The sequence below is a fragment of the Hetaerina americana genome, unplaced genomic scaffold, assembly GCF_022747635.1.
Source record: "Hetaerina americana unplaced genomic scaffold, ioHetAmer1.1.p SCAF_8, whole genome shotgun sequence".
Taxonomy (NCBI): domain Eukaryota; kingdom Metazoa; phylum Arthropoda; class Insecta; order Odonata; family Calopterygidae; genus Hetaerina; species Hetaerina americana.
In genome coordinates this window covers 18336767-18361314 of record NW_027287427.1, presented here as the reverse complement: position 1 = coordinate 18361314, position 24548 = coordinate 18336767, and the positions used below count along the sequence as shown (strand labels likewise).

Genomic DNA, 24548 nt, shown 5'->3' with positions numbered 1-24548 from the left:
GGTTAAATTTTTATGTTATGTGGAATAATAATTAATGCATGTGAAATGTTTTACAGGCATGACTCATGTTGGTGTTCCAGGATCAGTATTACCAGGTTTAGGGCCCCAACAAAGGATGCAGTTTCCCTCACATCTTGGGGGTCCAAATGCTGTTGCAGCTGCTGCAGCGGCAGCTGCAGCAGCAGCAGTCAGTTCAGGAATGGTAGTTCCACCCCCAGTATCAACAATGGGTGCAAATGTGGCTGCTGGTGGTATGTCTCCCTTCAGTAGCATGGGAATGACTCAAACCCAGCCTACAATGACCACAGTTGCTGGTTCAGCTGGTGGTTCCGGAGGCGGTGGTGGTGGTGGTGTAGTAGGAGTTCTTCCTGGGCAGTTTGTCAATGCATCTGTGGCTAGTTCAGGTGTGGGACCTGGGTCAGTAGTGCCAGGAATTCAGAACACTCAGCAACAACAATCACAGCAGCATGTTGGTCCTCAAGGACAGTTTCCAGAGCTGATGAAGGCCAGATTGGCTGTCAGTTCTGCCTCTAATTCAACACCTGTGGCTGCAGCCACTCTACCTTTTGGTGGCCTCACACCCCAACAGAATTTTTCCTCAAGGGGAGTGTCTGAAGCTGGGAGCATAGCACTTTCCACCTCAGTGTCATCTGTGGCACCCACAGTTACAACTCCCACTCCTCCACCACCACCATCATCATCATCCGTCCCTGGTGTTTCTACGCCTGGATCTGTATCAGCGGCCAGCTTGCAGTTGCAACAAGCCCAGCAGCAGCAACAACAACAGCAGCAACAACAACAACAGCAACAACAACAGCAACAACAACAGCAACAACAGCAGCAGCAACAACAGCAGCAAGCTAGCTTACAGAACTCGGGCCTTCTACAGCCTCCAAATGTAGCACCACCTAACGTGGCACTGTTACAGCAACAGACTCAACCACAGATACCACAATCTCAACCAACAACCCAGAGCCAACAGCCACAAATATCTGGTGTTCCAGCTTCATCTTCAGAACAGTGCTTTACGGGTGGAAATTTGGGTCAAAGCCAATCAGCAGGAGGAATTTCTACCTCTCTTTCTCATGGGGTAAGTGTTATTCTTTGTGTTTAATTTTTGAGGGCATAGGCAACTCAGACGACTGTTGATGTTATCTGTATTACTTCTAATTTAAATAGATAAACTTGAAATTTAAACTATGAAATCCAATACAAAATTCAATATGTTGAGATTCATTGAGTCAATATTTGTTCTGCCCTTCAAAGATGGAATGGAATAAACTTCATGTGAATATTCCATTTTAATGAATTCTACAGTAATTTAAAATTTTTTAATAATATTTCCTCTCAGGGAACCCAGGCAGAAGCAGCAACACCATCAAGTACAACCACAGAAATAAAAACAGAAATTAAATTAGAGAAAAAGTCTGAATCAAGCAATGATGGTCAGTTGGATAAACAACAAATTACCATGCCTGAGGTGAACAACACCAGTCAAGATGGAAAATCGGAAGAAAATATGAAAACTGAAATCAAGACTGAACCAATGGATGAGTGTAGTGCTACTTCAGATACACCTGTTGCAGTTAAAGGTAAAGTATTTATTTATGAGAGCTGTAAATGAAAAGGAAAAAATGTTGTTATTTGTTTAAATTTAAAATATGGGTTAACCTTCTTTGCAAATGAGTGCCTTAGATCCCTGTGAAATAAACATTTTTTGGCTTTGACCAGTATTCTTTCATAAACAGCAAGTGGATGTATTTCTCTATCATTGACTGGGCACATTGTTTGGTTGTCTTTCTCACTACATTCTTGAAGCCTTGCATTTGTGTGATTTTCCTGATTGCCTTTCATACTTGTGAATGGGGTGATTTTCCTTCTAGAATAGAATTGAGTCCATGAGTTATTACTATAATTCTTTTGGTTTCAACAATGTGGAAACTGAATTCCTCATAACACCAAAAAAATATCTGAAAACACTGGTATTAGGCATCATGGCAATCAACATTTACCAAAACAAAATTAATTTACCTATACTTGCCTGTCTCTCTTTGCAAGGAAGTGTTTCACTGATTCCCATAAATAGGCTACAGTAAATTCCATTTTTACATGTGAAATGATTCCTCTTTCCCCACGTTTATACCTAAAATACTAGGGATTCCAAAATTTTCTAGATATCCTAATGATGCTAAGTAAGACAAGATCATTTAATGCTTACTTGTGAGAGTCTTCTAGTTTATTAAAATATTCCTGCCCGAAATGGGTGTTTCACTAAACTTAAGTATAGGTAACATGTAATGATGAATTTGATGGTTTTAGGCTCTCCTTTGTGACATTTAATGATCACTGATTAAATAAACTTAGTATTATTTCACCCAGAAAACACTATTATAATACTACCTGTTTCAACGCATCAATGACATTTTCAGGTTGGATGATGTCATCTATGTGGTGAAACTATTAGTATTATATAGTAAAGATTTCGTGTGAAAATTACCAAATTTATTTATTCAGTGAACATGTAATGTTTCTTAACATCACCACATGGGCACATGGAATAGGACCTTTTCATAAATGTGACAAATGCCCAAAGGTGGCCATCTATTAAATTTTATTTTCATTTGGCCAGAAATATCATGCAGATCATTTAACTTGATCAAGGATTGTCACCATTCTGGATTGTCGTAAATCTTAAGTTGTTCACTCTCTCAAAATTAGCTTATCTGGAATAGGCATCCAGTGTTTCCCTCACGTTATGTGTAACCTCTGTGAGAATTGATTTCATTTGCCATGTACTCTACATGCATATTTGGTTCTTACAATTTGACTCCATTTATAAATTTTGAAATCAGCCTCAAAATTTCACCCATTAAAGCTAGTATGGGCACATTTAGTATTTCAGGTTATATATGAGTTGGTTATAATTCCCAAAAGTACAGAAAATAGTTTGTTATTTACTTCATGAATTTTAAGTAGAATAATTGGTAGTCAATGGTGATGAAGATAAAGGATTATGATGGGGAAAATATATTTGATGGACATTATTCATTGGTCATTTTACCTTTAAATTGACCACATTGATACAAGAATAATTTATTAATTTTTATGCTTGGGGAAAAAATGCGTTCGTATAGCAACAAGATTTATAATCCAAAAATCATGTACGTAAAATGGATTTGTATGCTTATTCTTAGGAGACTCTTCTCTCTCACTACCCATGCAGTGGAATCATGATGTTGAGTTCATGTCCCCTACAAAATTGCACACTATATCCAGTTTATGTTATAACCAATGGTGATTTAATTATCACTTATAGGGATTCTTAAGACTTTTCAGGATATAATGACTTGATCTGGAAATTTTATGTGATAGGTCTATGGATATAAATCAGGAAACAAGAATAATTTATCATAAATATTTATGAATTCACAGGATTTCCATAGTTTTCATTGCCATATTGTAATATCATCTTGCAAATATGTGTGGAGAATTTAATCTTTTAATGAAAAGACTTAAAATTTAAATTCTAGATTTTTTAACATTAATTTTTGACCCGCCAATATTCTCTTCCAGATTTCTTAAAAGGTTATGGATGCTCTATGTTATATTTGTAATAATATTTCTGGTTCAAAATCACTTAAATCTTCATTTTGAATGTGATATTTTTAAAAATAGGCATGGAAAATTTCTATTCATTCATATGTCAACAAACCACAGATCCTAGTGTCCTCATATGAGCAAATTAATACACCTATTATGTTTCAATAACTCAAATCCTGGGCATTGCTTTATATTTTAATCAATACTACCATCTGGTGGAAAATATAGGTACTTCTTGAATGTTATTTGGTGGTTAAAATGAATAGAGCACAAAAACGAAGGGCAACATTGTCTGTCTGGCTGATAATTTCTTTTATGTGAAAATTTGTGCAGAAATATTGGCTAAATCAATTGGAAAGGGCAGATTCTGTGATGTTCATAATTTTAACTTGATCTCTATATGATGGCACCACAGACCAACTAAAATACTGTATGCTAGAAAAGAAATGAGTTTCAAAAAGAACATTTGCCCTGGAAATTATGGGCAAGTAGATTGAGATGGTGAAAAATGTGCTCTTGGTCTTAAAATAAAGATGCAGTTACATGATTTCCTTTTTTTCCTTTATATGATGTCCAGGTATACCTTTTATTTTTTATTATTAGGTAATCTACTGGTTAAGATAAGTTTTGGGTAGCTACAACTATCCAACATATTTTGTTACTCCTATCAAAATACAACCCAACATCCTAATCTATAACAATTCCTTCTTCACATATGTATACTTCTTCCATGCCTTCATCCCATCTAATATCGTATTCTAGCCCTTTTCTCATTTGACCAACATTCTCCACCGTGTACAGTCTTTAACGTCGCCATGTTGATCTTCAATTTTTTGTAGTTTTTTTCACATGTGCTCTTAATTATGTGATAACGTTTTCATGATAAAAAACTGAATTGACTAATGATAATTTAACAGTTATGATTTAGATTATGTATTTCTCATTTTGCAATTCATATTTTAGAGGAAAGGACTCCAATTAAAGAAGAACCTGTGACTCCAATGTCTGCCTCAAGTGCTGGAGAAAATGCAGCTACTGCTGATGTTAAGCCTCCAGTTGTAGAAACTGCTCAGGCTGCTGGTGCACAAGTTCCTGAAAAGAAAAAGAAATGCTGTAAGTGAATATTAATTGTGTATAGTTGTGAGTGTATTAGTTTTTTCAGTAGTATTGAGTGAAATGATTTGGCATTCATCATCATTCAAGAGTGAAACTTATTTCTAATTACCTTCTTTAATAGATAAGCAGTTATGGTATTAAAGTATTACTTTACAATATTTGTTTAATGCCACCCTAAAGGGTTATTTCAGAATTGATAAACCCTATGGCAACATACAATGGTTATTATTTTCATTTATTATAGCTTATGGTAATCAAAACTAAGTAATTAAGCTAATGCACTCAGCTGGACATTGACGGATCCAGGTTCAAGTCCCGGTAAAGGCAAATGATTTTTACACTCTGAAATTGTTACATTGTAATGCACACATGGTAGATGACTCCTTTAAATCTATCAGTTTCTTGGAATGTACAGTAATTAATATAAAACAAAAAGATATAATATAGTTTTAAGGAAATATTTAAAATCCCATATCTATATTAAAATACCATGCATTCAATGTGTCCACAATAATGCCAAATAGTTGTTAAGTGAAGGTAATATTAAGTAAGTATTTTTCCAAGGAAGCATGGTGAATCAATATTGCCATGAATAAAAGATTTGTGATGTTGGAATTTTACTGTGTTTTGCTCTTTGTTGAACTTCATTTCTATTAATTCCTACTGCTTGTAAAGGAACACGCTCTGATTAATAGTCACCCAATTTTGGCATTAGTATTTTTCTTTATATCCCATTTAAATGTTTGTTATTTTCCTTTATTTCTTGGCGCCTTTTGGTAACTTGCTTGATTTTGCCACATGCCGGAGTGTAAAATTATCAAAAGGAGCTAATGTAGCAGTATTAGAATTACCTAAGAAATGTTGTTAAAACAGTGACTTATTAAGTTTAATCTAATTAGCTCTTTAGTTTACTATTGGGTTATGTGCAATAGAATATATTTTCATTTGCAAGATAGCATGATATAATGGTCACTGTAAATGGAATACTTCCCTCTTTTAATTGAAGTACATAGTTTAAAGCCCTTGGTACCCAATTTGGTGAATTCATTGAGAAATAATTGTATGTTAGTTTTATATAATAAAATATTAAATGATAGAAATAGTATGTTTTTGTTTGCTCTTGTTTTCCCAGTCTTCTGATTAATGAAAAAGCTTTATATCTATTAGAAGTATAGTTAATATGTTGAACTAATGATTTATCTTAAGTAGAAGTAATTTATGTAATAATATTTATTTCAGTATTCAAGCCAGATGAACTTCGTCAAGCTCTGATGCCCACTCTTGAGAAGTTATATCGTCAGGATCCAGAGTCCCTTCCCTTCAGACAACCTGTGGACCCTCAAGCTTTAGGAATCCCTGACTACTTTGATATTATCAAAAAACCAATGGATTTATCAACTGTGAAGCGTAAACTTGACACGGGTCAATACAATGACCCATGGGAATATGTAGATGATGTGTGGTTGATGTTTGACAATGCTTGGTTGTATAATAGGAAGACATCCCGTGTTTACAGATACTGTACAAAGGTAATTAAAATGCAACACATGATAGCATATGTATTTTTTTATTGTTTTCTAAACTGAGAATAATTTTATGACTAAATTATTTTTTCCAGCTCTCCGAAGTGTTTGAAACAGAAATAGATCCAGTAATGCAGACTTTGGGCTATTGTTGTGGTAGAAAATATACCTTCAATCCTCAAGTATTATGCTGTTATGGAAAACAGCTTTGTACTATCCCCAGAGATGCCAAGTACTATAGTTACCAAAATAGGCAAGTACTAATTTTATATATTCACTCTGATTTATTGTTGATAAAATGATTTTGCAACAATTTTCTCCACTATCTATGAGGCCTTCTGATCTTGTCTTATTTTTGTCAACATTTATCTATAGGAAACTTGGTGTAAAAATATTTGTTAGAACTTATTAAGAGCTTCTCTTTTGTATTCTTTAAGAAAATATCATTGGCTGTTGATAAAATAATTTCATTTGATTTAATAGTAAAGAAGCATCCAATGTGAGCCTTATGAATCTTGACCCAAGCCTTGTAAAGACAAAATATATTGCAAAGTTAAAACAGAGATTTCTTATTAATGAGCAATTGAGAATGTTTACTGTGAAAATTAATCAATGTTTTAAATGTTTAGCCTTAATAATCTGGTCCTTTCAAATATTATTTCGAAATGTTGACATTATGAATTTGGGTTCTCTTGGTCCTATATGATGATAAGGAAGATGATGCTATGATAAATGTCAAAATTTAAATATTATATCACCTTGCCTGCCTTGCATTTGAGTAATTAATGAAAAAATTGTCTGATTCTTTCTTTGTCACTTTCTTTGAAGTTTTTTTTTTACTTGAGCCGTATATCTGTTCCTGCAGTTGGAATTGTTTGGATCATTTAAAAACCATATTAGCACTTAATTATTTTCACAAGGCTGTTGAACAATTCACCCTTCCTGATTTTAGTCACACTGTCATATTTTGAATATCTGCAGTGAATTTTATAAAAGCATAAATTATTGATTGATGTATTTCATGATCCTAGGAGTGTGGAGTAATCTACATGTTATATTAATGATCAGTTTACATAGGAAAAAACATGAAAAAAACCATCTATAATTATCATTGGTTGAATTTTTGTATTTTTGTTTGGCCATTCATTAGACCAAAGTATTTTATTTCACCTTTTGGTCATGTGGTTGAATGCCAAAATGCAAATTTAGTAAGGTGTATCATAGTGTTACCTATTACACAAGTGGTGCATTAAATTTAATGACATATGATGATGGAATTACGGTATCCTGATCAAGGTAAAATTGCACAAAGTATATTATATATATTTTCGATCGATTTTCTTGCCTGTTTCTTAATTCTCATTAAGGTTATCATGTTTTGTATTGGAGATCAAATAGCATTTTTTCTTTAGATTGTTTGTGAGAAGTGTGATGAACTGTAATCACCATTATCCACTGGTATCATTATATACCACTAGTTACTATTTAAAATTGGTGAGCCAGCTACCAAATTGATTGGACAGGCCACTGTGAGACTGCCAGACAGAGCAAACATCTAGTTTACATGTAGCCTTTGTCTTAAGAAATGGGCATCTTGTAGGAGATAAGCTTAGTAGCATAATGATCTTAATCATTGGATATGTTCCGGGATCGCTTCACTTTCCTTCTTGTTAGTGCATAAGTCATTTTACAATGGAATCTCATTATTATTAGGTAATTTACGGCTAGGTTTTTCCATGAACCTAACTGATTTTATGAATTGCCCTCTGACTTTTATTCCTACCTCCAGTTCTTCCCATGCTTCTATAATCATTTCCTCCAGTTGAGCAGCACTGGTGATGATGGACAGCCCCTGCCTTACACCTCTTCCTAACCTTGCCCATCCAGAATCCCCGTTCCCCACTCGCACCTGAGCAGTCTGAGACATGTACAGGTTGCGGATTAGCTTCCTGTCCCTCCAATCTATCCTAATTTTTTTCAATATGCTTATTAGTTTTTCCCAATTCACTCTATCGAACGCCTTTTTTGAAATCTAGGAAACAGGCAAATACGTCATGGTTGTATTCTATTACATTCCTCTCGATTAGTGATCTCATTACTGCAATGGCATTACGCGTGCCTCTCCTGTGGTATGTCATATTCTTGGTCTAGGTCTAAGTTTGTTGGCCTTACCTCTTTACCATTCGGTTCTTCTAAATATACCTTCCATTTCTGTTGGATCTTTTCCGTGTTAACTATTATCTTACCCACCTTATCTCTAACTGTTAGCATAGATCTTCCCTTCTTACTTCCCGATGGTGATTTAACCTTGCTGTATAGCGCACCCATTTCACTCTTCTTCTGCAAACTTTCCATATCCTCACACTGCGTCTTCCTGGGACCTCATAGTGCAAGGATGATTCGTTCCACAATCTTCCTTGTAAAGCAAAAATTCTTTAAGTGAAACAACTTTTTGCATATAAATTATTGTGGTTTTAGATAATACCTACTATAACAAAAGAAAAGAAATTATGTACAAGGTTTATTCAGAGAAAGTATCTATACATTGTTGAGTATTGTGGATCAAGCTTACCTTTTCATCTATGGTGGAATAAAGCAAGCAGGAATAGAAACTCGATTTGTAGAAGCAAAAAATCAAAATAATTGTTAATCATTTATTACACATACCTAATCCTTTTCACTTGAAAGCGGTCTAGAGACATGTTTTTCCTGATGCAACAAAATTTGGTAAAAAATGTAAGTCAGATAACAACTAGCTTTTTGGTGCTGATAAACTGAAAAATTTCCTGGCATTTTTATTTAGAAATTTTCTTTAGTATATGTCATCTCTGCTGTATATTTGAATTAACTTTTTTTGCTAGGTAAAAATTCAACTTGGAATAATATTTTCTGTATTGCAGGCTGCATGGTCTTAACTTTCTCTGTTAGGTGTCTGTTAAAACTGTTAGGTGACCGTTTTTTTATGGTTTTGATGTGTATGGCTATCCTTCATCCTACTCAAATCAGAGCTTCTCCCTCAGGAGAAAGGAAGAATGCTCTTAGGCAGAACCAGGCCGATCATATTATTTACTATCTGGGTGCGAACATTTTACTCTTTTTCTTTTGCATTTGGTCAAAGATTACATAAAAAGAGCTCCTTACTGTTGAGCTCCTGCTCTTTGAGAACAGTAGAATTTGTAGTTTTTTGAGGTGAAGGGAAGCAGGGGGATGGCGTGTGGAAAAAATGTAAACAATACAAACTGTTTGAGATGCAAGTGCACCCACTGTTCTTGAAACCCTATTGAAAGACCAATTGGCATGCTTCCAAGTGAAAGAATAAACTAAAAGAATCTGAGAAATATTTTCTTGGATTCTCCTAGTGCTCTCTCAAGAAGGTACAGTTTGTGAGGGAGTAAAGGCTCATAAATAATTTTGTCAAGCTCATTGCCTTCCAGTCTCAGAATAAATTGTTAACTGCAAGTCCCCTTGCCTTAAGGGGGAATGTTTTGTGTATAATGCAGATTGGAAAATAAATAATGCTCATGATTTGAACATCCCGTATTTGTATTCATTGTGATTTGTTTTTAAGATGCTCTTGAAGTGTAAATTCATATTACAATATATACTCGTTCAAAAAAATTTGTATATTATTATTATTTACATTTCGTTACAATTAGGCAAATGACTGGCAACGGTCTAGTGATGCACCCTTAAAATGAACATAAATGAAACAAAATGCATTTAAAAACAATGGCATTTAAAGATTCTCAAATTTCCTAAATGTTCCTGTACCATCTCGTATCGCCCAGATGACACCATACAAAGCAATGCACCATCCAACATCATACTCAGGCCAAAATCACACTTTTCTATATTACACCCCTTCGAAAATTACACTCCGTGAGGACCACACACTTTTACAATCCAAGTTCTCACGCCATCCACATTGCGAACAGAACTATTTTTAATTAATAGAATAATGTAATAATCACTGACAAATGAAGTTAATTATTCGGTCCTTAGCTCTGATGTTACTTTACAGCTATTCTTAAAACTCTTAAATTTTGATGGAAAGGGCTCAAACAACCCTGCAGGCAGCTGGTTCCATTCAGCAATACTTCTGTTCATAAATGAATATTATAAAGAAATAATTCACTATAAATGAATACCCAACATTTCTATTAAGCTATCTGTTCTATAGTACCTCTCTTCAGAAAGCTTCCAATAAACTCTGTACCCAGGGTTAAGACTGGCTAATTAATGATTTGCGGTAAATTTATGGGTAGAAACATCAACATTGTGATTCAAGGATATATTACTTCCTATGGCATTGGTGAACTAGTAAGCTTTTGTTGTTGAACTTATTATTACTCTAAATTTTAATGCAAGCCAAATATTTTTGTTTACTTTTTTGGTGATATCATTAGTAAATATTTATTTCACACTAAACTTGTTTCCTCATAAATTCGTTTTTATTGGTAAAAATCAAAAAGGCAATAATCAATAGAAAACCTCCGATAAAAAATGTGTATCATCAAAATGCCAGCAGAAATATCCTGGTCTGTGTATCATAGTGCTTTGGCTAAACATTAGTGACGCTATCTTAAAGAATGCTAAAAGAGAATATGATAGCACTTGCACCTTCTGTGAGCTATTATGAAATAGAATCTCTCCACAGTTCTAGAAGAAGAATGTCTATTTATCCCTCTTTCAAGGAGGTGACAGTAGCAGAAGAAAACAACTGAAATAGTAGTTTCAATATTTGTTGCTAAAACAGAAGTTTCAATGATTTCCAAGGTTTGGGACCAAGGAGAGAAGGCTACAGTTGATGCCTGTGGATAATAATTCTTTCGATATTTTTTTAATGCAGCTGTACAATTCTCTTAAAACATATGGAAACATAAATTATAAAACTCTCAGATCAGTTTCCCCAGTATTTTAGCCGGGAAACTATGATCAAGATTTTATTGGCCACCTTAAAGAAATTTTCTATAATAATTTTAATTGGAACCCGAATGATTTTGGCCCCTGTATTTTGAGAAAAATGTTGCATTGCTGTACTTCATTCAAAAATATTGTTTTTTCATTATTATTATACTGAAATTAAAAATATTGTTACTCCAAAATCAATAATGGTGTCGCGTGGTTGGCGGCCGAGGCATCATTGGTGGGAGCATAGCACAGAATGAGAGAGTCACATTGGGTTTATGCGTCTTTATTTAACCCTTAACAAGCTATGGGTCTCAGGCACCGGGGAGTAGGGACGAGCAAGCGGGGCAAGGCTGGGCATCTCTGGTGTGGTCATAGGAGCCTATGACCGATGGACTCAGAGACAGGGTAGGAGGTGAGGAATGGGGAAGGGAATGGGTTATCTCTGGTGTGGTCATAGGCTTGACCGACTCAGAGGCCGGGTATCAGGTGAGAAATGGTGGTAAGGAATGGGGTAGGAAATGGGGTCCTGCTCCAGGAGCCTCTTGCTTTATGTAGCATTGCGCCTTCAGGGGGGAGGGACTTCAAAGTTGCTTAATTGTAGCAACAAGGGAATTGGGTAGCAGACATTGTCTTGCCTTGGTTTTCGAGAAACCTGCGCTTCATCACCATACATTGTCTGGTATGCTGGGGGGCACTCCTTGGGAGAGTCAACCGATAGTGGGGGATTCCGAGAAACCCACACTTCAATGGAAACATATCAGTCACATTATTTGTAAATGAAATGTCAGTGTTTGTAAGACTAATGCATTAACTCATGTCAAGTCTGGCTGGCTTAGGGCTTCTTGCTGTTGATAAAAAGTAATGGATGATAACATAGTTAAGAGTGTTTCCAGCCCCACTATTTGGATATAATTATTCATAGAAATCTAATTGATAGCCAGTACTATGGATTGAAGATGGGAGAATATGGAGTTAGAAGTTTAGGAAGTAAAGTAAGGCAGGTGAACCCAGGCTAAAATATTATCCCTTTGGTGATATTTGTCAGTTTAGAACTTCTACTAAAAGTTTGGCATTTTGCAGACCTCCTGAAAACAGGACACAATTATATAATTAATTGCAAATGTCTAAGGATTACGTAGTCGGTTGCTTCCTTTTAAATTCTTGAAAACTTCAAAAGGCATCAAGGAAGTCACTTTTTTTATAATGATTTAATTTCACTTATTTTTACATGATAATAAAATTCAGTTCTGAAAATGGAGATGAAGAGAACTACATAATATTGTTAAAACCAAGATTAGTTGATAATTAGGACTTCTACATTAAAATTAGTTCATTTGCAGTTTCATTATTGTATCAAATACCATTACCATTTATAGTAAAGTACAGGGGCATCATTTTGCAAAAACATTTCGAAAATGAGTTCGTACATACTAATTGCCATAAGTTTATGTTTGGGTCTAAAAAACTATAGAGAATCCTGTGAGTTGTACTTTCGTATGTTAATTTATTCAAAACTGATGATTAAAAACAGCATGGATTATTATCAAGTTTGAGATACGTTTACGTCATGCTTAAAAACTGAATAAAACACTTCTTTTGACCAATAATGAAAGTTGTCTAATTGCCAAACCTGAATTCTTACCAGCATATTGCCTGTCTGGTACAGTCAGAGGAGTACAGGGCATATTTTTCAGAGGTATCTCGATCCCTACTTGAGGTGCTTTGTGGAGGGCACTTTGAGTAAGTACGCCATCCGTCGGATGGGACGTTAAACTGCGGACCCCTTGGCGCCTTTCGTAAAGAGTAGGCTAATGCCGACGCCGGGTTTCTCTCCACCCTTCATCCTTTCCTGTTCATCCCCTATGGCGCAAATGACCTTAGCTGTCGGTCGCCTCCCCTCAAAACTATTACTACTAAATAATGAACAGTCCATCATTTGAGGAGGCTTCCACTTGGCAGCAGTCATCATACTTCCTCCTGAGTACAAGACAACATTGTTCATGAATAAATGCAGCTTTTCTTGAAAATAAAATATGTAACAAGAAATCATTAAGCTTGTATTAATGGTTTAATTACTATGCCAAACTTAGCTATTTAAATTATAAATTTTCACTGAATTTTAGCTAGAGTAAAACTGACTTCTCCAATTTCCATCAGAAGTACTCTGCTGATTTCTCTAGTCGAAATTAGGTATTACCTATAGGCAAACTATATTATAATAGTTCATGTTTGTACGCATTGTACATAAAGACTCCTAAGGCAGCAAAAAGGTTGTTCCAGCATGCACAGAATTCCATAATAGCTTGAAATACACAAAAAATGGTGGTTAAAAAAATTCTCAAATTCCGCAATGTCAAAGGAGGTATGCAATGGATTTATAATCATTAAGTGAACGTGACCATCTCCAATGAGTATATTTCATAAAGAAAATCTATTGTTACTCAAGTCCATCATAATGAAGAACTCTCAATATCAACTTAAGTTAAATGATGATGAGTTAGGTATTTAGAAGTAGCTCCATTTGATCTTGTATATAATGTTTTTAATTATTTTTGGCCATTGCAAGTACTATCATGGATAAAACTTAATGAATGTTCAAATAAAAACCCCTTATAAAATTTTCTTATGAAAGATTGTTATTTTTCATTAATCTCTTTCAGTTTAATAGTATAGAATCTTTTGTGTTATAGTTGTTAAGAAATTGTTTTTCGCCCTAATGTCTGGGCAGTTAAGCTATAGTGAGAAAGATTTGTGAAATTACCATTTGCGACTCCATATTGCAGGTGTTTTATCTATGTGGACTGCTATATCACTCGAAGAACTAGAATAACTTAGCATCAGCTGTTTGAAGTAAAATGTTAAGCAGTTTATCTGAGATCGGCTACCAAGAAATTTCATCATTAACTTGTCCTATCATTTGTTCAAGGAGAAGAATATCAACACTATGAAACTCAGGGTTTTGGCCAGTGCTGATTTGATTTTGTGTAGGGTTGATTATCAAGTTTTTGGCATCTTGTGCAACATATAAATAACATCAGAATGAAGAAAGGTCTCGTAATGGTAGATTAAAACTACTTGTTCATTAACAAAATCGTCATATATAGTCTATATATGTACGTCTTGTATTAGGCGTATATTTTATAATCCACGTGAAAGGCTGGGTTTTATCAGAAAAAATCATAGACCCAAGTTCATTTCCTGGGTTATTATCATCTAACTTGATTATTTTAGATTATAATTCCAAGACTTAATTAAATTTGATTATGATAAAATACAAATAATTCTGGTGGCCTAATTCTGTTTTACCAAGATATCAATTTTGGCTTTTCATTAGGTTTCCCAGGCGCCAAATAGCCAGTAGGTACTCAGTATGCTTGCCTTAGGCAGAGGACAAATGCCCACAGTTGTTACTTAGCATATGGGCATGTTGCTTGTATTCTAATTTTAATTTTATCTTGCAAAAGTTATCAATAAATACTTCGGCAAACTGGAAAGTACAAAATTGACAGGAACAATGCAATTCATTATAAATATGTAAATGCATGCATGCTATCTTGAAAGAGACAATAAGTGAGCTGGCAGAGAAACAAGATAGGAGCATTGGGGTAAATGACCATAGAGCAGTATTTAGATCCACTGAGAAAAAATAATCTTCTTGCCAAACCGCTTGTCTCCTTTGCTTGGTCGAAATTGGTTACTACTTCTTTTATTAATACATATGTGCACCGCCTGAATTAGGTATATTTAATTGAGTTGGTGTGAATACATTTGTGAACAGATGAACTTAACCTTGGCAATAGCAAACTAATTGTATTAAAAGGGTATCTGGAAGAACTGTAGCTTGCAATTATCACTTAAATTGAAAATTTTATAAACATTTATTTCATAATAAGCAGTAAATGTAATATCTTGGCTCACAGGTTCTATCCAATCAGATATCTTTCAAAGTTTCATTAATGGTGCTTCAAAAACTTCTTTTTATTGCATATAATCAATTTATATGTAGATGTTACTGTAGTTTTTCATTTAGTTGCAAATCCATCCACTGCAAATGGCTCACCTTTACCGTCTGTTTTTGATGGAATACTTTTGAGCATCAACTGATAAAGTAGAATGCCTGAGAGATATTTTTGGCTCACGGTTCATGATTTCTTTAGAAGTCTTTGTAGAAGATGACATCAGATCACCCAGAGTAGTGTCACTTCAGAATGCAGGCATAAGGTTGTTTTTAATTAATTTATTTTTTAGTTATGGGAAAAACCTATTTACACAAAAAAGTTAAAAACTTATATTGGTTCCACTATTATCAAAAAAAAGCACTTACAAACGGGTGCAAATTACATAAAGTTACATAGTCGTTATTCAGAATTAAAATATAATCTAAAACTAAAGAAGAATTTGGATTTGCAATACATGAAAGACATTTTCTGATGGTGTACAGGTATGCAACATACCTATTACTATGCAGTCCTTGTGTTATTATTCAGTTATTAATGTTAATTTTATTGAGGACTGGCTTTCTCATTGATAAGATAGCTAAGATTTTGTAGCATTTTATGAAAGGAGTTTTAATGGGACAAGTAGTTCTCTTTTGATGCAAAAGTCATTCTTCAGGCAATGGTCCATTGAAAGTGTCTATATAGTGATTAAAATCAATTATATCATGATGCATTTTGTAAGGGCTATGAAAAAATAAGAATGCTGGAGTATCATATGAAAAATTTTAGACTTTCGAATTATGTTCTCTAAAAAAATCATACTTCTAGCTCATGCCTTAATCATGACATGTGTTGTCTTCAAATAATAATTATGTTAACTTTACCAAATGAACGAGTAACTTCACTGCATATCACTCGGGTGACAGCATAAAATTGAGCATTTACTATGTTTTTCATTTCATGCAATGAGATTTAAGATTTCCATTTTTAATTGTAATAATTTGTAAGATCACTGATATTGGCTTTCAATCATATTTGCTTAAATTTATTCCTGAAATCCAAATGTAGGGATCAGAATTTTCTTATAACAAAGCTTTTCACACGAGTTTCACAAGTGCAGGAAATATTCGTGGATCTGTTGCCTGCTGTAAAATATGATTTTGTTGATACCAATGAAATATAGAACAATATCTTACCATCGTATTTCCAATCATTTATTACTCCCCGTAAATTGCTTGCATTGAATCATAAACATCTTATGAAAATGCAATTTGAGCTCACTTTTGGCAGTGCGCAGAATAACATAATTACATACTATGTTCTTTCTTTAAGTTATAGAGTGAAAATTGAAGGTAAATTGCAAAACTTAGTTTGGTACATTGAGCATTTCTCTGAAATTTCTGAATATATTGTTGAATGCCTTTTGTAACTAAGTTACGACATGACACCAGTTAGCATTATTGAATTGTGGAATTTTAAAATGACATTTGACATAAGGTTTCTCCTTTTTTATGTGGATTCAGTTATATGGAAGGAAAGGTAGCATATCACATACCTATATGCTTTGGGTTGAAATCGCCAACTCTTCTAAAGAAGCTCATTTGATCAGATGCCTAAGTTTGTCTTGGCTGTGTTGTTTATGATAAATATAAATTTGAGAAGTAATTGCAATTATTTAAGATGCCTGATAAGCACAGTTTCAAATTGAGATGGCCAGCTTTTTAAGGGATAGGTTTAGAGTCATAAAAGTGAATGGGGTGAGAAAGTCTCTCAAGTGCTGTTTATGTACTTTAAGGATAAAGGCCTATTTAATAGTCAGTTTTCAGTGGCATGGAGAGAAAGGAGGCGAGTGCCTTAATGTGCATAATAAACAATTACCGTATCTCTGTCCTTGTATGGTTTTGCCATTTTCTCGAACATATTTATTCCTTATCCTTTACTCAAAGTTGAAACCCATATAATTGCTTTTGCCAAAAGTTTTTTGGATTGTTGTACATTGAATAAATTAATTTTGTGGAGCATCTGATGTGTTACTCTGACTTCAGCTATTATGTAATGTGTCCTTGTAAACTGGGAATCAAGGCTCACTCTTTGAAATCATTGCATTCATACTACATTTTTTTTGGTAATGCATTTTCAGGAGTTCATTCATTGTTCAAAAGTATGTTTATTGTGTTATGCTTTCTATTTTCAATCTACTCCCATGTTTAAATTGAATGTTTATTTAATTTATTGAGTTAGTTTTTTTATTATGTTATTTGTTAGTATTTATGTCTATGAAGTGATGCAGTTAAAATGTTGAAAAAATAACTACAAAATATTGAAAATACTCCTGAAATGCATGGATGCAATGGTTGAATGGCTCAGTGAATACTTTATGTGCACTGTTGTATTGTTTTTCTATGATTATCCCACTTATACTATTTTTTTCTCTTTTACAGCCTTAAGCAGTATGGTATTATATCAAATAGGTATACATTTTGTCAGAAGTGTTTCAATGATATTCCGGGGGATTCTGTTACTCTTGGTGAAGATCCCACTCAAACCCAAACGTAAGTATAGCTTTTTCTCATTTCATATAGTATAACAATAATGTTAATTTAACTATGGGAAAGAATGTATGTATATATTAAATATGAACCAATTTTCTGAAATGGCCTGGTCCATTGTACAAAAAAATAGTCTTTTGTGGTGTCTTTTATTATTTGATTTTTGACATCTTTTTCTGCTTTACCAAGCTATATAATTAATTGAGTCGAGTGGGTTGCATATCTTATTATACCCAATTCTATACCATTCACAAAATCTAGTGACAATAAGTTTTACAAATGTGTTACTTACTGATGCTGACATTCTCAGTAAATATGAATGTGTGATATTTAAATTGGAAAATGAATTTGGAGTGTCTTAAGATTCTTTATTTGTAATATATCTATCGAAATAACCTTGCATATTCAAGTTGTAGAGATAATAAGAGTAGCTATAAGAGTTAATCTTTGTATGACAAAAGAGACCATGAATGATTACATTTCCCAAATGAAAATTGAGTAATTTCTTTTGTCGAGGCTGAGAGTAACCTGAGTTTGGCAACGAATTTTATTGACCCTAGAACGGTAATGGGGTGAAAAAACAACTTAGAGCGGAGTGAAATCTCGTGTAAAACGAAAACGGCTTACGTTTGCGACTCAGGGCCTTTACCATAATTCACAAATGAGTGTGATTCTATGTTTAATAAAAGAAAAAAATGAGCCCCCATAGGACTCTCATAGTGATAATGGGTGTGAGAGATGGTTTTTTGAAAATTGTCACCCCGCGTTACGAGAATAGGATGAAAAAAATAGCATTACCGTTTTAGGATTAACTTGTCATATTTGGAAGAGAAAATGAACTTTATGTGTATGTTATTAATTAAGTTCATGTTTTGTTTTAAAAAGAAGTAGAATAAATTGTTAAGATAAAAAGTTTAATGTAGTGTAATTTGGTGTGTTTATCAAACTCTTAGTGGGTAATTACAAAATAATTAAATTTTTTGCTCATTGGTCATGACGTTTATTCTTTCAGAGCTATTAAAAAGGAACAATTCGTTGAATTGAAAAATGACAATTTGGAGTTGGAACCATTTGTTGAATGTCAAGATTGTGGCAGAAAACTTCATCAAATATGTGTTCTTCATTTAGATAATATTTGGCCTCAGGGGTAAGTAATTTTTCATGAATATTAAAATAATTGATAGATCTTCCTATTCTGTAGCATTATAAAATCTTGCCCAATACTATTATATCATCTACTTATGCTTTCATTGAAATGTGCCATGTGGAATGTACTGCTTCTTGGCTAGAGTGAGATTTTCTTTTATTATCACTTCAATAAAGGACTTTCCATTGACTCAGGACAACAAATGTGCTGATAAAATGATGCAGTGTAAGAGGATGCTTCTGTAGCTTAACTGGCTAAAGCACTTGCCAGGGTGTCAAGGGATATGTGTTCAAATCCTGGTCAATGATTTTTATACACTTATAAATATTGCATTTTGCAAGTGCTTTATATTTCCTTTTAACATTCTTTAAAGTTTATATTTATATCTTATGCAACAATTTCAGTGTAAAAATTATTTGCCTTGGCGGGGATACACTCTGAAATTGTTGCATTGAAATGCATATTAGCAGGTGACTCCATTAAAAGTTACTGCTGCATCATCTTATGCAGTTTCTTGGAACTTACATGTATCTTATATTAATCCCTATAAACAGTGGTGCGATTTGAGACACTAAGTAATAAGCAATGAAATACTGCAGCTGATAACCATGGCTATTTTCCATTAATTATGACTGTAACATTTTGTATTCCAATTTTAGGGTCATAAGACACTTTTTACCAATACTATATAATTAAATTATACTATCACCTATAAAAATTGAAAAATAATTGTTTTAAATGAATTTTATCTATCGCCTTCATAAAAATGGCTGGAAAACAAAAAGATGTACTATTCACTGCGGAAAAGTACCTATTAATCATGAGGAATGAAAAAGGAGAGTCTCCATGTACATTAATTTATATCATGGCCACATTTTCCATGTATTTCAGTTATCCATGTTTTTTGATTATTGGTGCTTCATCAGGCATCCATTAGCACTGATAATCCAGAGTTGACTCTATTCATAGAGAATCACTTAGTATTTGATTAATGATTTAAATCATTGGAAAATCTCTTTCATATGCCCCTAGTGACTTAATTCAACTGAAGACAAATTAATGATGATTTCTTGAGTTTAAATATTAATTTGGGCGTCTAATGTATAAGGTAGGCTTAGAATGGATACAGCTATATACCTCTTCTAATGGTTGTTCCTAACGTAACAAGACCACTGCACTATAATAAACCCCCTTCCTTTCTTAACACTTCTTTCCTCCTCTTATTCCATCCATTTTGTATCTATAATAGGTATAAATTGTACATTTCATCATACTTATTTCTAAGTCTTATTTTGAGCCAAACAATTAATATGTTTCATTAAAAAGAATAGCATACAAACTTTATATAGATATATATCATGTACAAGTTCATGTTAATGGAAAGTTTGCTAAAATTTAAGCTAATTAATAAGTTAAACTGGCCTATGCCTATACATATCTCCGTTTTGGATTGGGGTAGAGAGTTCTTATTATGGAGTTGGAGTTCTGAACAAATCTGCATGTTGAAATATTAAATGGAATATAATTTGTTAAAGAGTGCTGTTGGCCAATATGAGATTTTTAAAGGGGCAGGATTGGCATATAGTAAAAGTTAGCGAGAGGTGTGCCAATTTTATAAAAAATTCTGAAATAGCTGAAGTTATGTTAGTTTATTGACGACTCCATATTAGGTTATCTCACTGATCTTGTGTTCATTTAGACTTTAATAATGTAAACCTATTTTTCAGATTTGTTTGTGATAATTGTTTGAAGAAGAAAATGGTTAAAAGAAAAGATAACAAGTTCACTGCAAAAAGGCTACCACCTACAAAATTAGGGTTATATATTGAGAATAGGGTGAATAATTTCCTCAAGAAAAAAGAGGCTGGTGCTGGTGAGGTAGCAATCAGAGTGGTTTCTAGCTCTGATAAAATAGTTGAGGTGAAAGCTGGAATGAGGACCAAGTAAGTAATAGTAAAATAGCCTTAATGAATGTAGATTAATACTTAGTAAATGTAAAAATGCTGAGGAATTCACTACTGTAAAAACAAATTTATGAGTTGTACATCTTAATTTTTTTTAACCATTCATTAAAAGCTGATGTCAGCTTTCAAGGGTTATGTGTGGTGCATTTTTTGGATGGACATGCCTATTGAATTCCAGCAAGTGTCTTCTGAAATGAAGGTGGTAAAGATCATAAATCATGTAGGAATACACTGCAGTACAAGAGAAATGTTCACCACAATTTGCTCCACATGAACATTGAAATTTATTTTAAAATCATTAAATCTTTGTTAGCTGCTAAAAGTTCTATCACAGACGTCTGAATTTTGAGCAATAAAATTTTTATTTTTCAGATTTGTAGACAATGGAGATCTTCCAGATCAATTCCCTTATCGAGCCAAAGCTCTTTTTGCCTTTGAAGATATTGATGGTACAGATGTGTGCTTTTTTGGCATGCATGTACAGGAGTATGGTTCTGAATGTCCATGTCCTAATACCAGAAGAGTGTATATAGCTTATTTAGATTCTGTGCATTTCTTTCGACCTCGCCAATTTCGTACAGCTGTCTACCATGAAATTTTACTTGGATATCTAGACTATGTAAAGCAACTAGGGTAAGTCAATTTTAAGTTTGATAATTCCTTTTTTTTAATGACTTCTATAATATCCCACCCATGAAGTGAATTTATCAAATGTCTATAAAGTGCTAATGCTTAAATGATAAGAGAAAGAATAAATGTTGGCATATTTTCAATTATTCATTGTGAGATATATTGTTATGTTAATTTAGTATCCCTAGTTACTGTATTAGAATGGCAAGTAATTTAATAAAGATGTGAGGAAGTAAATTCAGTATCATTGAAACCATTCCTAGAATTTGGAACGGGCTTGATGTCAAAGTGTGCACACTTTCTCATTGAAATATCTTTTAAGCAGACCATTTACCAATATTAATTGGCTGGAGATGTTAAACTTTTTGGTTAATGCTAATTTTGTGCATTGATGTATGTCACTCTTCTGATTACTGTCATAAAAATTGTTTTCAGCCATAGGCATAAGTTAATTTAGTGGTCAGTCTCATCTGGGATGATTTAATATAAACTAACTTATTAAATGAATTAACTCAACCCATATTCTTTATAATTTTGCCAAGCAAGATTATGTAACCCAAGAACTAGGAGTAATTAACTTAAAAACATTTTTATTTGCAGGTATACAATGGCTCACATATGGGCTTGTCCTCCATCTGAAGGTGATGACTATATTTTCCACTGTCACCCACCAGAGCAAAAAATTCCCAAACCAAAAAGATTGCAGGAATGGTATAAGAAAATGCTGGACAAGGGAATCATTGAACGGATAGTATTAGATTACAAGGTTAGTTCATTTTCAAATGATCCACATTACTAGAGTTTGAGATGCTGTTATTATTGGTAAAATTCTATTTGAATAAAATGCATTGCAGAATTCCATTGCATCAATTAGTGAAATGATTTGGTTTTTATTTTAAATGTGAGTTTAACTTCAGAGATAGGTTCTACTTTTCTTAATTAAATTTTGGTAGTGTTGATGCAATGCCTGATTAAATCTTTTCTCCGGCATACTTGCAGTATATCGTTAGCTGAAGAAAAATACTTACATGTGTAACTCATATTGCTGACGTATTTAAGGGTATTAAAGCTGATTGTTATTATATATTTGGTTTGTTATATTTCAAATGAAGCTAGATAAATAAATGAAACTTTACCATATGATAATTTCATAGGACTTTTTTGTTATTGTTTGCAATAAAATGTTTGACTTATGATCATGTTGTCATTTTTCGACTAGGACATCTTAAAACAAGCAATGGAAGACAAACTGAGCTCTGCTGCTGAACTTCCATACTTTGAAGGTGATTTCTGGCCAAATGTTTTAGAAGAAAGTATTAAAGAGTTGGATCAAGAAGAAGAAGAAAAGAGAAAGCAAGCAGAAGCTGCTGAAGCTGCTGCGGCTGCTGCCAACGCTGTAAGCAATGGGTCCTATTTGTTGATAATTAAAAAGTTTATGTTGAATGAAAGTTCTTTTTTCCATGCCCAAGTGAAAGTTACTGCCTTTTAGAATCCAAATCTTGAAGATCCCTTCATAATTCAGGTTTGAGTGGTAGTAAAGGAGCAAGGCAACATATTAATAGGATATCCTATCGTACTGCTGTAGCTACTTTATTGAGAACAAATTATATTGAACCAGTCAGGCTTCGGTAGTTTGAGAAATATGTTCTTATTGATGGTAGGAAGAAATACAAAATACGCCAATTCATTAAATGACAAAACAAAGAGTTGATTAATAGTTGGGTTCTCAAATTTGTAATGAAATATTTTTCTTTAACTCTATCTTTATAAATGTTATGATCCACTGTTAATTTACAATGATTCAAGTTCAATTAATGACCACTTCAAAGTTTGAAAAAGGTGGATTGCATTAAACGGAAAAATGATGGAAATGCCAAATCAGTGTTTCTTCACTTTAAATTGAAAAACTAAAATATATGATGATGGGGCAAGTGATTACCCTATGTCATTTGGAATTAATTTTAAACTGATTATCTCAAATTTCCTTTAAAAGTAAGTTAAATTTAATAAAACTAATTAGATTTTTGTCAATTTATCATTTTTTATTTTGAAAACATATAAAACTTCTATCTATAATTTCTCCTCATGAATTTCTCTCATTATAGCGTCCTAGCAAAATTGGCAATAGACACCTCTCACCTCAATTAAAATATGTTTTGTTTAAAGCGTACCATTTGTCCTGTGATAATTATCCAGGTTGTAACATGTTCCTCAAGCTATAGCCATTAAGGAGCACTTGAGCTTACTTTGTTTTGCCTATTTTTATTAAATCCATCTTCTGATTCCTCTATTCTCTTATCAACTTCTCTGTTGGAGTTGAATTTTTTGTCTTTTTGTCAGAGTTATCCAGTGAGTGCTTTGGCAGGAAGGAGATAGTTGATCATTTGTTTAAATTCCATTATGTAAACATTATTGATTTTATTTATTTAAATATACCCTTAGGATTAGGTTCAGGCAGGCTTTGGTAACCAAACTTAGCTTTCCTATTTTTCAGGTTAGGGCTGTCAGAACATTGTGTCTGTCATAGATTTACAGTCTTTTGCCTTAATTAGAGGCCTACATATATTGCTGGTATAGGTGGTTTTAAGCACCTCCAGCTCTTAATCTGTGCTCACAAAATCATTGGGGAAGAATAGATTCTATAACGTCCAGCATTGTAATTCGAATCTATTTTCAAGCAAAGATGGTTCCCCAGATAAACTGAAATGCTGTCCCCCAGAAAACAATGGACCCATGAAAAGTATCTCCCAGAAATTACCCCTGGACAGCCAGAGACATAAATATTTGCTTATAATGAAAATAGTGCTAAGCCAAAAAATAAAGATATAATTTTATGATATCCATGTTTACACAGAAGTTGAATCTTCCATAATATTCACTATTTATTCTGGATGCCAAGTATAGGCATCCTTATTACCAATTCATTTTGTTCATGTAATTAATGAAATTGTAACCATGGAGCAATAGACATTGGTATTACTGATAAAACTAAGTTTCTCATGTTTTCATAATTATTCCATAGTTCCACTGCAATATATGGTTGCATACAAAACACCAACCAGCTTTTTCCAGTTTATTTGAAATTTTATTTATAATGCAGGTTTGCCTACGACATCATGTTTTTTTTAATTGCTGTTCGCATGAAGAAAATGGAAAAAATCATTGAGAAA

The 24548-nt window shown here is 33.4% G+C and overlaps 1 protein-coding gene across 5 annotated transcripts in view; it reads left to right on the top strand.

Annotated features, from left to right (window-relative positions):
• Positions 1-24548, top strand: part of LOC139698059 (CREB-binding protein-like) — a 75278-nt gene that overhangs the window by 30467 nt on the left and 20263 nt on the right. For all 5 annotated transcript variants that reach the window (XM_071596928.1, XM_071596927.1, XM_071596929.1 and 2 more), the window contains exons 9-19: positions 57-1090; positions 1352-1592; positions 4564-4713; positions 5956-6245; positions 6335-6492; positions 17530-17640; positions 18650-18784; positions 20512-20727; positions 21121-21381; positions 21979-22144; positions 22598-22774. In XM_071596928.1, coding sequence (XP_071453029.1) covers positions 57-1090; positions 1352-1592; positions 4564-4713; positions 5956-6245; positions 6335-6492; positions 17530-17640; positions 18650-18784; positions 20512-20727; positions 21121-21381; positions 21979-22144; positions 22598-22774 — 2939 coding nt within the window. The remainder of the gene's footprint in view (positions 1-56; positions 1091-1351; positions 1593-4563; positions 4714-5955; positions 6246-6334; positions 6493-17529; positions 17641-18649; positions 18785-20511; positions 20728-21120; positions 21382-21978; positions 22145-22597; positions 22775-24548) is intronic.